This window comes from Polistes dominula, unplaced genomic scaffold, assembly GCF_049000335.1.
Source record: "Polistes dominula isolate Pdom_NZ unplaced genomic scaffold, Pdom_raw_medaka contig_27, whole genome shotgun sequence".
Lineage (NCBI taxonomy): Eukaryota > Metazoa > Arthropoda > Insecta > Hymenoptera > Vespidae > Polistes > Polistes dominula.
Window position 1 is genome coordinate 4,789,643 of NW_028300906.1, and position 15,008 is coordinate 4,804,650.

Genomic DNA, 15,008 nt, shown 5'->3' on the forward strand with positions numbered 1-15,008 from the left:
TAATACGAAAAGTATACTAACGAACAGCGGCGTGGTCACGCGTCTCCGCATTCTTGGCTAAACAAGAGAAGCGCGATCGCGCTTCGCCGCCTCATCAAACGGTTAAAGTCTGTGTATTGGAGGATCATTTAAAAATATAACTTGTAAATTATGTTGTGTGATTTGATAAAATAAAATGAGAAGTTTTAAAAACTTTAACAAATCTTTGTTTATAATTTCTATTGTTAATATGTTTGCTTGTTAATTTTAATTTTATCATGCTTATAAATGTTTGAAAATATTTCATTTAAAAGGAAAATATATATTCTCTTTCTCTCTTTCTTTCTCTCTCTCTCTCTCTCTCTCCTTCTCTCCCTCTCTCCCTCTCTCTTTCTTTCTAAATGCTGTATTTTGTTGAGGCAAAACTCTCTTATGTTAGTTGGTCTACATCTGTTAACCACATGGATTACAGGAAATGACTTATTAAGGTATTGCATTGATATGCTTGTGGGCTGCAACGCTGTTTAGTAGCTTAAAATGTTAAAAGCAGATGTTATGCGTTTGTGGAGAATAGAAAGAAAACCTTTTACTATTTTGTATTCTATAAGTCTCCAATGTTATCATTGTTATGAATAAGTGACAGTCACAAGTAGTTCAAGGTTAGATATGATACTGCATGATAAAGACATGAAAGTGAGTTTTTAAATTAAATATTATATTTCAATATATTCCCCTTTTCTTTATAATAATTGTTCTTTTTATAATTGATATTAATATCATTACATACTCAACGTTTCAAAAAAATAATTTATAGAAACAATGAATTCTGACATATTTGTAATGTTCTTTTATAAGTTTGGGTTAGGTTTAAAATTCAACTGTTGATCAATTAGATAAATTAAATCATATGATTAATTTAAAAACATTTAAAACGTTTAATCAAATTTGAGATACACATTAAAATACTTCAATAGATAATTTTATTATATTAAACATTTCTTTTTTTTTTTTTTTTAAATCAAAATTAATAGAAAATTTTTCAGGATTAAAATATTATATATTTATTAATAAAATATAATAATTATCAATTTCAGATTAAAAATATAATATTATGACATATTAAGATTTCTACTTCAAAAATTATAGATAAAATTATGGAAATTAACAAACGTTTAGAACTTATAGAAGAAACGTTTCTTGTATTAACCGAAGATTTATTAAAATATGGAGTAACAATTAACGACCTAAAAATGACCATCGGCATGACGGATAATATAAAAATAAATAATAATGATAATGCGTATTATTTCAGAAAAGCATTTGTTGTTATATTAATATCCGTTATTTATGGTTTATTTTTCACGTATTTGTACATTGATGTTATAAAAAAAAATTTGTATGAAACTCGTTGTATCGTGCCAAACAATTATTTGATATGGGAATTTACAAGACCGATATCAAATTGTGATTATTGTCGTAACATCAATATGCCAATAATATTGTCAAATGTGACTAAAAAGGAATTTGAATCTTATGCTTATTCATCCAAACCTATAATAATAAAAAATGCTACCAGCCATTGGCCAGCATCGAATATCTTTAGTTTTGAATTTTTTCAAAATTTATACGAGCATATCGAAGGTGCATATGAATCAATAGAAGAGGAAAGTCAATTTTTACATTTTAACAGCGACTTCAATAACTTGCGTGAAGTCTTTGCAATGAGCAAAGAAAGAGCGATGAATGAGGAAGGTGAAGAGCCATGGTATGTCGGTTGGAAAAATTGTCATCCAGAAGTTTTAGATGTCATGAGACAATTTTATAACGTGCCGGAGTTTTTCCCAGATGATGCAGAAGTACCACAGACAAATTATATATTTATGGGCTATAAACAGGGAGCTAATATGCATGTATGTGTTAAAATATGACAATGAACCTTAGTAACACAAAATATTGAATACATGTGTATTTAATATTAAAAAGAGATTCAATGTCTCTCTTTCAATATTTACAATAATAAATATAACATCTGTTTTATATAAAGTATTTAACACACAATTTTATATATTCTTTTGTTTTTTATTAGCTTGATTATATATCTCGACTGATGTGGCAAGGACAACTCATAGGTAGTAAAAAATGGATTCTTGCACCGACTCCTGAATGCAATCATGTTTGTAAACCATTTAATTTCTCTGTTGACACTGGAGATATTATTCTTTTGGATACAAGAATATGGTATCACAGTACGTACACAGAAAATGGAAAATTTAGTTTAACTATATCCTCTGAATATGGATAGACAAAGATGATTTGATATCGGTATAATCTTCCTCTTATTTTCTAGCTCTAATGATCTTTTAGTACAAAATAATAAGTACCTTGTAAATTAATTATTACTTGCCAGATATTTTACATTGTTTCAAAGATCTTTTAAAATGTTTTAAGTCTATTAGAATCATATTATATATATATATAGTTTTATGTACAATATATATGCAACTCTATACAAATGAATATTATTTACGTATATAAAACTAGAATGTGCCAATTAAAATCACTGATAGAGATTAATATTTTACTAAAATTAAATTTGATTATTGTTAATGATCAGTATTTTATTAAAAGTATTATATTTTTATAGACACATATAAATATATATACATATATATAAAGATATATATATGACATTTAAAAAAAAAAAAGTGTCATAATTTTTTATTAGTTTAAATAAATATTATTTTTATTTATATAGATAAATAAAAAATATTATTTTTACTAATAATGTTCTATTTCAAGATGTATTTATCCAAATGTTTATAATTTTTTGCCATTGTTAAAGCTAGTCTATCGAAACAAAAAATTAAAGTAAAATTATTAAAAATATAAAAATATATAAATAAAATAATTTACATATACAAACACATATGTATATATATAATAAAAAAAATAATTCTTGTTTTAATATAACAACTTTTTTATGATAGAAATATACCACAATAAAAAATATATATTTTTAAATATTTATAAAATTTCTCAATACATTCAATTGTTAATTATATGTTTATATTAAATATTCTCTTTAATTATATAAAATACTAATATTAATACAAAATGTCAAACCTGATATTTGTTAAATATTACTCTTTATATATAATATATTTATGAAATTAAATGTAAAATATTGTATAAGAAAAAATATTATAAATGTATAGCAATAAACTTTTGATAAGTTGAGTATATCAAGCTTTATTTATCATATAAATTGGGTCTAATAAAATACAACAATAAAATTGTGTATATTGTGTAGCAATTCACATATATATTTTACCTATAACAAATAATAGTAAATATTTGTAGAACATTTTATACACCATAGTTAAATACTATATGTATTATTATTACATTCAAAAATTTTTGTCATTTTTGCAACGAGCCCTCTCTCTATCTCTTTTTTTCTTCTTATATAAATTTGCAAATTCAGATTAATAATTATGATAAAAATGCTTTACAATGCCAGAGCCATACGTGCAAAGAAGTAATATGCAGATTATTTTTAGTGGAATGCATACAGCTTATTTTTTCTGTTGTTTTTTTATATATATATATAAGATGCAAATGTAACATATACAGTGCTACAAGAAAAATGCAGTAATACTGCTTTATTTAAAGAGTCATTTCCGGTCATTAATTCTTTTATCCAGGCGATAGAATTTCTCACTGATCCTTTTTTCCCGTTGCTTGTTGAAAGCTTGGAGGGCTTTCCTGAATTTAATAAAGTATTAATATAATATAAACACACTAATTTGTAAAAAAACAAAATTCAAAATACATTAAACTATAAAAGTTACTTACATAATATGCAGGTGGTGGAACATAAGCGCATTGAGGTCTATTGGGATCATAGTATGCGCTCTGAGTAGCCTCCGCAGCTTTGGTATCTACAACATGGTGTAGTTTAATGTATTTTTATTATACTTTATATACGGAAAAAAATATATATTAAATAAAAAAATGTAATACATACAATAGATATGAAACATGCCAAACTTTTTTTGATCAGACATTTTTCTATTTATTCAGTAATATTATTTAATCACAAAATAAAACACTGCTAAGCTATTTACACTCCTTTCTTTTTTTTTTTTTACAAATATTTCACTAGAATAATTATATTATATATTTTATTAAATTATTTTGGATCTCTCTGTAATATCTCACTAAAGAAAGTAGAATATTAAAGAATAAAAATGTAGTTATTACATTTGTTAATTCATTTAGAAAATATCTATGATACTAGTGAGATAATAACTAAGCTCAGTGAAAGTCAATCTCACAATGTGCCACTCAAAGACTATTTATGCAACGCTATTGCATAATGTTAGCAAAAACTTTCAAACTTGACGTGAGTCAACAGGTGTTACAGAAAAATAATATTTTGAAAATATTTTAATTAATTTAAATTTGTAATTGAAAGGTATTAAATAAAAACAGCGTATAATTTTTTATTAATCTTTAATACCACGTTATATCAATTATATAACTAGTTTCAGAGAGTCATAACTTCTTAGAAACAATATATTGTTAACTGCTACATTACAATAATTAATAAATATATATATATATATATATATATATATATATATATATATATTTATTAATATATATATTATATATTATATAATATATACATATTTATTAATATATATATTATATATTATATAATATATACATATTTATTAATATATATATTATATATTATATAATATATAAATATATTAATATTTGCATCAATATATATATATATATTGATGCAAATATTTTAACATTTCTTAAAGACGATATACTTTAACACTAGAACTACTAAATCCATCAAAATGATGGATTTTAAAGCTAATTTTTGTTACATACTCAAAATCACAATTATTAGAGAATTGTTAAAAATAAGTTATTATTATTCATTGCTGTAAAATCACATAAAATAAATAATAAATGAAATATTTATTTTTTTTTGTTGAATTAAATTATCAGATGTATGGTAAAAATTGTATGATAGTTCTAGTGTTAATTGTTGTAAAAAGTAAATATAAGAACGTATATACGTATTTATATATATATATAACATTTAAATGGGTAACAATATAATACTTTAATAATTTGCTGCATAAAAATATACTTTAAGACTCAAACTTTTTCAAAAAGCATATCAATTGGAATTTTTAATAATAATCCATGATTAAAATCTAATTAAATGAGACAAACAATTATTTTGAATAATAATTATTACCACCTGGATATGGTGTGTATGGTGGGCATTGTGTATATAGCGGATTTTGTGTATACTGTGGATTATGTGGATATTGCGGAACTTGTGTATATGGAGGACTTTGAGTGTAATATGGTGGACTTTGTGTGTATGGTGGACTTTGTGTGTATGGTGGGTTTTGTGTATACGGTGGACATTGTTGATACTCATTAAAATTTGGATACACACCTCCAAGAGGGTAATTTGGATTGGCCATTCCTGGTGCTCCATTTGGTTGCGTTGGTACCCAATTCGATTGTTGATTGACACCACCCCATGCACCTTGCGGGTTTTGTGGTGTTCCACTTGCGTAACCCTGATAAGGAGAATTTATACCGGGATAGGGAGGTGGCATCTCGGTCATAAAGACACTATTTGCTGTAAATATAAAGATACCAAATAAACGTGTAGTTATGTATACTATATCTTTTTCTTAAAAGTTTAATAATACATAATGCTATAAAGAAAATTGTCTATATTGAAAGTTCACCTGGCGGAGCATCAGGAAATACATTGCCTGGTGGCATCCATCCATAATTTCTAGTTCCTGGAGCTAAATAAGCTACTGGAGGTGCTGCATACCATCCTGTTGTTGGTGGTGTATATGGTGGTGGTGCATCATGATCGGGCCCATTACGTTGTGCTATTAAGAGCACAAAACAAATCCATGCAATTATCATGCAATAACGTTAGCAATCTTTATGGCAAGAGATTAATATGTAGGGATTTATAAAGTTGCATAATATTATGACATTGATCATACCCAATTCTGCTGCTCTTAACATGGTCTGGCCAAATTCAATGGCACCTCCGCTCTTGAAATATAATTTAAATTTGCATTCCCCTATCCAATTTCCATTAGGCTGAGCTCGACATTTTCCTTTGATACAATTTGCGCTAAACATAGGCTGCTCTAATTCAACTTCGCTCAATGTAATAAATGGAAAACTAAATGATTTCATTTCATCATTTGTATTTTTGGCATTGAAAATCATTCTATGGGTTGTCAAGTATAATCTTCCACGTTTTGTACCAATAAATGCGGACTGTTCTTGACCATGAAATTCCATGGAAACATTGTCGCAATATAACAAAATACTAAAAGAATATAAAATAACAATAAGTTACAAGTATTTATGTTAAAAAAGAACTCAGTAATATCGATTATATATTGTAACATAAAGTTAAGTATACAAAAAAAAAAAAAAATTAAAGAAATTCTAGACACGTCACACAAGACATATATTGACTTTGTGACATATGATTAATTGTAAGAAAAAATATCCAATGTAGGTTAATTTCCTAAATTTTATTAAAAATGTTTAATATAATTAAATTATATCATTGATTGTAATGAGAACTAGACTATTAGTTTGTAGAAAAATTGATTTATGGTTAAAATGCGTTATTACGATGTTACAGAAATGTTAGTAGTCGATGCAATCGAACGAGTGCATTACATCTACACACGCATAGCACATTTATGATATTATTTATTTAATTATTTTATTATACTTACACTTCTCCAGCGTGAATAAGTACGCCTCCATTAGCGTGCGCTGTATTTAACGACATATTTACTTGAAATTATAACACAAAAGTAATTTTTTCTAATTCGCAACGTCTACTCTTGTCATCAGCTGATTCATAAGTGATAAGGATAAGAAACTGCGCAAGCGCATACAATCTCTATTGTGACACTTCGACTACTCGATTTGAAACGTTATTTATATTTTATTTTAAATACAAAATAAATATACAAATTATAAAGTAATTAAATCACACCGTTGGCTAAATTCATTAAAATATCATTAAGATATATTTACATATGCGCAATGGAAATGTTTAACTTTTTACCATCACTAATTACTAATTTTATTTGAATTCCTTTCGCGCGCAAATTTATTACTGCACAAATCGATTAGGAGATAAAATTTTAAAATAATATAAATATATATATTATTAAATATAGGAATTTTTATTATATCATTTAATTTGGATTCTTTTCATTAATTTATTTTCTATTTTATGAGCTGCATTATCGATAGTGCAGATCATAGCGCTGAAGTTGGCAAAAATTAAAATTATGTAAAAATAGTCGGTAATATAGAAAGAAATCATACCAACTGTTCTACGTGACGTTATTATAAATCAAAATATAACAAAATATTGCACAATAAGTTGCAATTAGAAATGAAACGGTAATAAAGATAATAATTTTATTTCATTCCTATTAAAAATATAATTATTTTCATGAATTTAAGTTAATTATCGTAATTCTTTTATTTTCATGATATAATTAGATTTTATTTTGACTTAGCTTTAATAAAGCGTATATCCGTTAAAATTCATTCTCAAGTATATAACTTGAAAAATTCAATGGAACAATCAAGTATTATTATATTGGAAATTGGATAATCTTTTCCACAGTTATATCATTTTCAACTACAATGCAGAACCATAATCAAGTAATATTATATATGAAGGACGTGATGTAGGTATCGGTTAAAAATATTCCTTATCGAATAAGTATTATAATTACTTTATTACCCAATTATTACGTCAAATGGTTGATTTAATTTGAATTACTTAAGGTTAAGTGAAATAAAAAGAAAGAGAGACACAGTACTAAAAATAATGTGAAATAGGAAAAGAAAGAGAAAGAAGGAAGGGAAGAATTTCAAAATTAAGAAATGCTTTTGATTCATTCAATTTATTCGTGATTTCACGCTTGACCTCCTTCCTTATTATCGACAAAAGTAATCGTCGTCGACGGTTGTCTCGCAACTCTTTGTTACTGGTTGCATTGGCAGCCAAGGAAGGATGAACGACCGAACCGACATCGGTGCAAACACTAATTTCGACGAGTACACGCAGTATTTGCATTTAATTACGGTCGTTTGCGTAAAAGAGTTTCACCCTCAGTGAATTCACTCGTTCGTTCGTTCGTTCGTTCGTTCGTTCGTTCGTTCGTTCGTTCGTTCGTTCGTTTCGTAACGAGAATTTACTGGATCGTAATGATACACTTGGAAAAAAAGAACAAGAAATCACAATCTTTAGAGACTAGTTCTAGAAAGGTGTTCAATATATACCGCATATTATTGCGTGATCCTTTTTTGAAATGTCACGATCTAATATGAATCATTTATTTTTTTTATTTCTACACCTAATTACTATGATCTCAATTTTTCTTTTGCTTCCGTTTAACTTTAAACGTAATTATTTTCAAATAAATATTTTCAGAAGCGTATATACAAATATTAATATTCAAATATCTTTTTTTTTAAATGATAGATAAATTTAAAAGTATCTATTAGTACGTTAAAAAAAGAAAAAATGGAAGACAAGTAGTAAATCAAATTAAGATCATTTAAATTTAAATGAATAATATTACATCGTCATTATTATATATAAATATTAAAATATGGAATGTGTGTTTCTGTTTTTAGAATAATTTAATGTTAATAGGAATGTAAAAAGATCAATTTCAATTTTGCGCGTTTTCTTTCCTTTATTTCTCTCTTTCTCTTTCTTGAGTAACGTCGCGAGAGACAAGTCACGTGATGTTACCAGATGCACACACACACACGCATGCATACAATACAAACCGCCAATTTCACATCTACAATACATAAGTACCAGTACTACGCTAGTAGATTTTCTTTTTATCGGAACATTTCAGTGCAATTCCAATATGTCTGGTGCAATCTTAAGTAAGTTTTCTCTTTTTCGTTTGCCTTCATATCTGATATTCTTCAAACCGGTCGAAGATATTTACTTGAAATATTTCGAGGGTAATAATATACATATATATATATATATATATATATGTATATATTATATATATGTATATATTATATATATGTATATATTATATATATGTATATATTATATATATATATATATTATATATATGTGTACATATAGGATATATATACAATGTATGTTTTTTTTTTTGTTTTTTCTTTCAAATTGTTTTTTCTTTTACTCGAAATTTACGTGCTTTTGTATTTTTTACACGCGTTGCGATCTTATTTTCATTATAGAATTCACTTACAAAATAGGGTTCGAAGTTGTTTCTTTTTACAAAATATTTTTTATGATTACGTAAAACTTTAGTTTATTGTTAATTATTATAGATACGAGTAAAAAACATCGATTCTTTATTTTTTTTTTTGTAATTTTCTCTCTTTCTTTAGTTTTATATCTTTTTATTGGTTTTGTCTCGTTTAAAAAGTTTGTATCACGTAAATTACTTACTATGTATATTTAATACATGATTTGTATTCGTAGGATTTTATTTTTTTTTTTTCATTTTATTTCTTTTTTTCTTTTTTTTTTTTTTTTGCACGTGGAAGTTAGTTTCTTTCTACATTCTAATCGTTTATCAGATGCGATCGTTTAGGATCGTTTATACCCTTTTGTTACGCACATCAGCGATAAATGCAACGTCGAGGAGAATGAAATAACGTGAGCACCTAATTGATAATAATTACGTGCCATCATAAAATCTCAATTCGATGCGAATGAAAATTGTGTCAAGGCCACTATCAGATCTCTCAAGCGGCTCTCATTTGCATTACTCGACGAAACCTTGGCCTAAACGTTTTTTTTATATTTTATTTTCTTTTTTTTTTTTCTAATACTGGAATCACATTATCTCGTAATCATTTTTCTTTGTTTACAAAATGATTTATGTTTATTTAAATATATAATATTATTCTCGTGATAACAATTAGTAATAATAATAATAAAACGAAAGGACACACAGAGAGAGACGGAAGAAACGAGAAAACACAGTCATATTTTAAGGTCACAAACCCAAAGAATTTCAAAACAAAATTCTTGTTTTTTCAACATTAGGAAAATAGTTTTTTTCGTATACGACACAATACCATTTTATTTTATCCTTTTATATATATGGCACTTGGAAAACATAACACAGTTTAATTAAATAAATGTCTACTACGTATTATTCGTGAGCAGGTAGATATTGAGAATTTTTTTTAAAGTAAAATAAAAAAAAAAATAAAAATAAATAAATAACGTGGAAGTTTACTTTTACATGTATGTAGAGATATTATCTAGACAATGACTAGATAATAATTCAGAGAAAAAAAATATATGCATATTATAAATGTATACACACACACACACACACACACACATATATATATATATATATATATATGATTGTGTAAATTATTAAATAAGAAGTTTATATACGACCAGTCCAAATATAATACGATCTCCTTACTGTAATATATATTTATATGAGTAAAATATATGTATAAATATATTGTAGGAAAATTATTGGTTTTATGGCAGCAGTGCTCAAGTGAACATTTTTCTGATAGCTTGTAGTTGCTTGAAATACTCTTACTTATTGTTAAACAAACTGAGCATCACTGGTTAAGAAAATGGCATTAGAATATTTTTAGATTTCATTGATTAATATTCTTTTTTCCTTTTTTTTTAATATTAAAACATATATAGTAAGAGTTGTGCGATATAAAATGCGTTTAAACGTGAAATGCACTTCTTCCTTTTTTGTTGCGTCATAGAAAATTAAAAAGCTTTAAGCTTATTAATAATAATATATATCAATGGGAAAAAGAAGAAGACCAATTATATGACAATAAAAAACTATATCATCCTGCTGGCATATTATCTCGCAATAAATACTAACTATGTGTCAAAACATAGACTCCAATTCTTAAAATATAAAATCTTATTATTTGATATACTTAGAATAATTTAAATTACTTATGGGCTACATTATGTAGAGTATTTATTCATTGAGGCCGTAAAAGTAGAATAAAATATACATATATCGCAGACCACCAAAAAGTGGTAATTATTAAATGTAAAATAGAATGAGAGAATCAAGTCAAATTTTAGTGACAAAGGACCCTGTCTCTTGTCACTCGATTCTCCTAATATTATGTATACAATTTCTATCTATTCTTATCACTTACATTTACTCTTACCATCGAGCAACTTCTTCCAGAGATCGAATTGTTCGCTGTATTTAACCATATGTATACTTATTCCCCGTTGTATGTTACAGAGACTGTATGCTATTCGTTTGTTGAGGAACTCATTAGCTTGCACTCGCTTAATTCCTAGTTTATGCGCAACGATTCCAGTCATGAAAACATCTTCGAGTTTAAGGTATGTTTGGTCCAAGGCTGCGTCATATAATTTTCTCACTATGTCACTAGATAATAGATAAGCTGGACCAGTAGTAAAGTCTGGAAATACGGACTGCTTGAATTGTGTTTGTGATACATAATATTTGCTCTTCTTATTTCTAATCGGTTTCCATTTTCTGGCTAATCTGCCAAATATAACACTTCTGTCTTTTGCATGCTTATTTATAAATGCTAACAAACGTGGAACATTGATAAACATATCGTCATCTGTTTTCAGAACAAATTTCACCTTGGAACAATAACTGTCTACCCATTCCAAAATTGAGATTGTTTTAAGAGTTAGATTTGAATAAGAATCTAAAAACTTTCCACGTATTATATCACCATATATCCTTTCTTCTTTTTCAAGTACTTTTTCAACTTTAGAATCTAAAGTAGCACCTAACATAAAGAGTATACTGATGTCTCTTCTTTGTCCAAAATGTCCCCAGGTTTGTCTGATTGCAGTTCTTGCTTCCACATGCGTAGGTGCTGACATTATAATAATAACCAAGTCCATTTCTTTGCCAAAATCTGGACATCTTTCTGGTATAGGTACGGTATGTCCAGCTTCATATATGGCACGTGCATAATCATTAGAAACTACAGAAATGCTCTTTCGTGTATTGACAACTATTTCTGTTTCCAATAAAGGTACTTCACTGCTTTGTTTCAGATTGAGCGAGGTGCTTACGGAAGACAAAACTTGAGAACTAGATGACGTAGAAAGTGTAGTGATAATTGTTGCAGGATTGCTTGCATTATGTTGAGAATAAGAATTCAAAGTTAAAGGTTCATACGTCATATTTTTGGGCACTGATTGGATATCTATGCTATGGTTTGATTGATTTCTAAGTGCATCCTGATAAATGGTGTGACCTGAAATAAATAAATCTATCAGATGATTGTTGCACAAAGGATTTCAAAAGGAATAATTTTCAATGAATAATGATTATTCTCTAAGAGGTAAACATTAAAAATCAAAAAAGAATAATACTCACTGAAATTTCTAGCTGAACCAAACTGGTGAATGTCATAGAAGGTGGTACGATAGTAAGCATAAAAAGTTAGAACTATCAAGCCAAGAATGAGGCTTTGTAAAGGGCGATTACGAGGATGCAAAAATTGGTACATAACGAGTCGCTTATTTTACAAGAGGGGGCCTCGTACGATTGTCTAATTCCGTTCTATCAAATGACACGACGTACTTGCATACGTCGTTGATTATATATCGTCGTGATTGTCACGTTTCGTTAGAATCGTTAGTAAGTTGTCGTGATATTCTCGTCTGGTTACTGATAACTACTAATAACCACTATAGTAATCCTTTCAAAGTAGAAGCGAGCGTGCAGGTATAAATTCCATACTGTGAGTAAAGAAAACTCTCTTGAGATTCTTCTATCTATCTCTTTTCCTCTCTTTCTCTTTCTCTCCCTCTGTTTCTGTCTCTCACTCTCTTTCTTTCCCTTTTACTTGCTTCAGTATTATCCTTTCACCTCTCCGGTTATCGACGTTGTGATTGTTGTGTTAACGTTGTCCTGTGGAACTCCTTCGAAGCTAAACTTGAATCTTATTAAAATAATGAACAAAAATGATAAACGTTCACCACCATCTTTTACCGAGATTCCTTTTTTTTGTTTAATTTCAGGCACGTTATTCGACGATCACCGAGGTGTTCTTCACTCTTCTTCTTTGATCGAGCTTGCTGCTGCTGCCTAGCACCCAACGGGCAACCCATTCGCCACCCATCGATATATAGTACACGCATCGACGTCGACCACGTTACTCGAAGCGATTTTGCGTCGATCCTTCCTCTTCCTTCCTTCTCTTCTGTCTTCTCCTCTCTTTTCTCCCCACTTCCTGTCACTCTTTCCTGTTATATATCGTACAGAGAGATGTTGTTACTTTTAAAGGCTGTATATTCAATATTAAAAAGTTTGGTCAGTTTGTTGCTACCTAAACGTTTAAGACCTGGTTTCCCGCTCGATAAATCATCTCATCAGCAAGGCTGACGAGCGGGGACCCTACTACTTATTTTACATGTATAATACCCGCTATAGGGCGCAACACAGTTAGATTTTCTATACAACTTATATATGTATATGTATATATATATATATATTCAGGTATTGTAACGCGTTTCTATATATATATATATATATATGTGTATACCACTGCTTTCGAGGAACGCGTGATTTTTATTAGAAACTGCGACGCCTAGCGGCAGACAGGACGAAGCCCGTACATTCACGACAAGGGTGTTCATGGTTACCGTTAACGGTTTCCAACGGTTATGGCGCGAGATTCGTCGATACACATGGTGCTTATTATAAATCAAATTTTTTCGAATTCTTTTAGATTAATATCGTAGTTTTTATATCGTCAAGTTTCTTTTTTTGGCAAAGAGATTATTTATCGATTTAATTTATTCTTGAATTATTGGTATTTGTAAGAAAGAATTGATTATTGTTATAATAGAAGGTATGTATATATATCTTATAAATGTTTCTTCCCTCGCGTAGGTTGAAATTTTTTATCGCGATGGAATCGAATTTCCGATAGTTATTCATTAAAAAAGCAAAAAGAAGAATAGAGAAATAAATTAATTAGAAATTCGATAAACCTTCTCTTCTATTAATTTAGTTATCAATCTAAGTTTATTTTCTCGATTAGAAAGCGTATAACATGTATGTTCTACTAAACTAAAAATGGAATATATATACCTACTTTTATCATTTGTACTCGGCCGAGTTTTCACGATCAATCTCACTCAGAGAATTATACGCGAATAGTCTTCTATAAATATCATGACCGAATATCTTTCACATTTGCATTAATAATTATTGTCACTTCTTTCTTTTCTTTACATTACTTTTTGTCAAATAAAAAATCCAATATTTGTAGCTTATGTATAAGTAATTTAAATGTCAACAACGATGATAATGAAATAATGAAAGATTGATTAATCCTTTATATTATCATTAATTAGTCGATATTTTTAGATAGATAGATTCATCAATGTTTTTCTTTATAAAGAGAATATATGTATATATATATATTTGCAATACAGGATACGAATAGACGTACATAGGTGCATACATGATCATTGATGCGTGAAGGCTCTTTGAATGAGCATTGGAAACGAATGCGGCGCCATTTGCTCGATAACCATTCACAGACGCTGTACCATTGATTGATAGTTCAGCAAACATTATCTTTAGATATTTTTATAAAGATATAAATATTAGTTTAAGTAAGAATTTAGTTATTTTACTAATGCACAAACGCTTTTAACAAGCCTTCAGAGAATTCTCTATATAATTTATTAATATATTTTTCAGAAATCCTATGGTTTCATGCTTCCTTCCGCGAAGAAAATCCATGTCGTTTAAAAGAGTTGTGCCAAAGACAAAAAAAAAAGAAAAAAAATAGGCGGTAGACATTGGAAGGATGAAATCTCCCGAGTCAAAGCTCTCTTTCGTATCGTAGTTTGGACTGTAGTTATTACCAAGAGCAAGAGGTTGATCGAT

General features: G+C 28.1%; 3 protein-coding genes and 1 long non-coding RNA gene across 5 annotated transcripts; 2 read left to right on the plus strand and 2 right to left on the minus strand.

Annotated features, from left to right (window-relative positions):
• The first annotated feature begins 432 nt into the window (after positions 1-432).
• On the plus strand, positions 433-3,458 carry LOC107067556 (uncharacterized). The gene is made up of 3 exons (XM_015323163.2): positions 433-672; positions 1,074-1,889; positions 2,066-3,458. Exons 2-3 carry the CDS (start codon positions 1,134-1,136, stop codon positions 2,279-2,281), a joined length of 972 nt encoding a protein of 323 aa, XP_015178649.1. The 5' UTR covers positions 433-672; positions 1,074-1,133; the 3' UTR covers positions 2,282-3,458.
• On the minus strand, positions 3,213-6,962 carry Wbp2 (WW domain binding protein 2). Of its 2 annotated transcripts, XM_015323162.2 has the most exons (6): positions 6,804-6,962; positions 6,048-6,382; positions 5,775-5,927; positions 5,474-5,662; positions 3,835-3,920; positions 3,213-3,744 (listed from the first exon to the last, which is right to left on the minus strand). In XM_015323162.2, the coding sequence occupies exons 1-6, from the start codon at positions 6,857-6,859 to the stop codon at positions 3,697-3,699; spliced, it is 867 nt and encodes a 288-aa protein (XP_015178648.1). In that variant the 5' UTR covers positions 6,860-6,962; the 3' UTR covers positions 3,213-3,696. The 2 variants fall into 2 exon arrangements, with proteins under 2 accessions (XP_015178648.1, XP_089035836.1); XM_089179710.1 differs by lacking the exons at positions 3,213-3,744; positions 3,835-3,920 and having other exon boundaries at positions 4,973-5,662.
• An 826-nt stretch (positions 6,963-7,788) lies between these two features.
• On the plus strand, positions 7,789-11,458 carry LOC107067553 (uncharacterized). Its single transcript, XR_001475882.2, has 2 exons — positions 7,789-8,997; positions 11,355-11,458. It is a non-coding gene; the product is annotated as an uncharacterized LOC107067553 (long non-coding RNA).
• LOC107067552 (beta-1,3-galactosyltransferase 1) lies at positions 9,257-13,450 on the minus strand. Its single transcript, XM_015323161.2, has 2 exons — positions 12,480-13,450; positions 9,257-12,357 (listed from the first exon to the last, which is right to left on the minus strand). The coding sequence occupies exons 1-2, from the start codon at positions 12,610-12,612 to the stop codon at positions 11,255-11,257; spliced, it is 1,236 nt and encodes a 411-aa protein (XP_015178647.2). The 5' UTR covers positions 12,613-13,450; the 3' UTR covers positions 9,257-11,254.
• Between the last annotated feature and the right edge of the window lie 1,558 nt (positions 13,451-15,008).

Coding starts and splice junctions, on each gene's coding strand:
- LOC107067556 (XM_015323163.2), top strand. CDS start 1,134: ATGGAAATTAACAAACGTTTAGAACTTATAGAAGAAACGTTTCTTGTA. Junction 1,890..2,065: donor AACAGGGAGCTAATATGCAT/GTATGTGTTAAA, acceptor GTTTTTTATTAG/CTTGATTATATATCTCGACT.
- Wbp2 (XM_089179710.1), bottom strand. CDS start 6,859: ATGTCGTTAAATACAGCGCACGCTAATGGAGGCGTACTTATTCACGCT. Junction 5,928..6,047: donor GTTAAGAGCAGCAGAATTGG/GTATGATCAATG, acceptor TGCTCTTAATAG/CACAACGTAATGGGCCCGAT. Junction 5,663..5,774: donor ATTTCCTGATGCTCCGCCAG/GTGAACTTTCAA, acceptor TTATATTTACAG/CAAATAGTGTCTTTATGACC.
- LOC107067552 (XM_015323161.2), bottom strand. CDS start 12,612: ATGTACCAATTTTTGCATCCTCGTAATCGCCCTTTACAAAGCCTCATT. Junction 12,358..12,479: donor TGGTTCAGCTAGAAATTTCA/GTGAGTATTATT, acceptor TATTTATTTCAG/GTCACACCATTTATCAGGAT.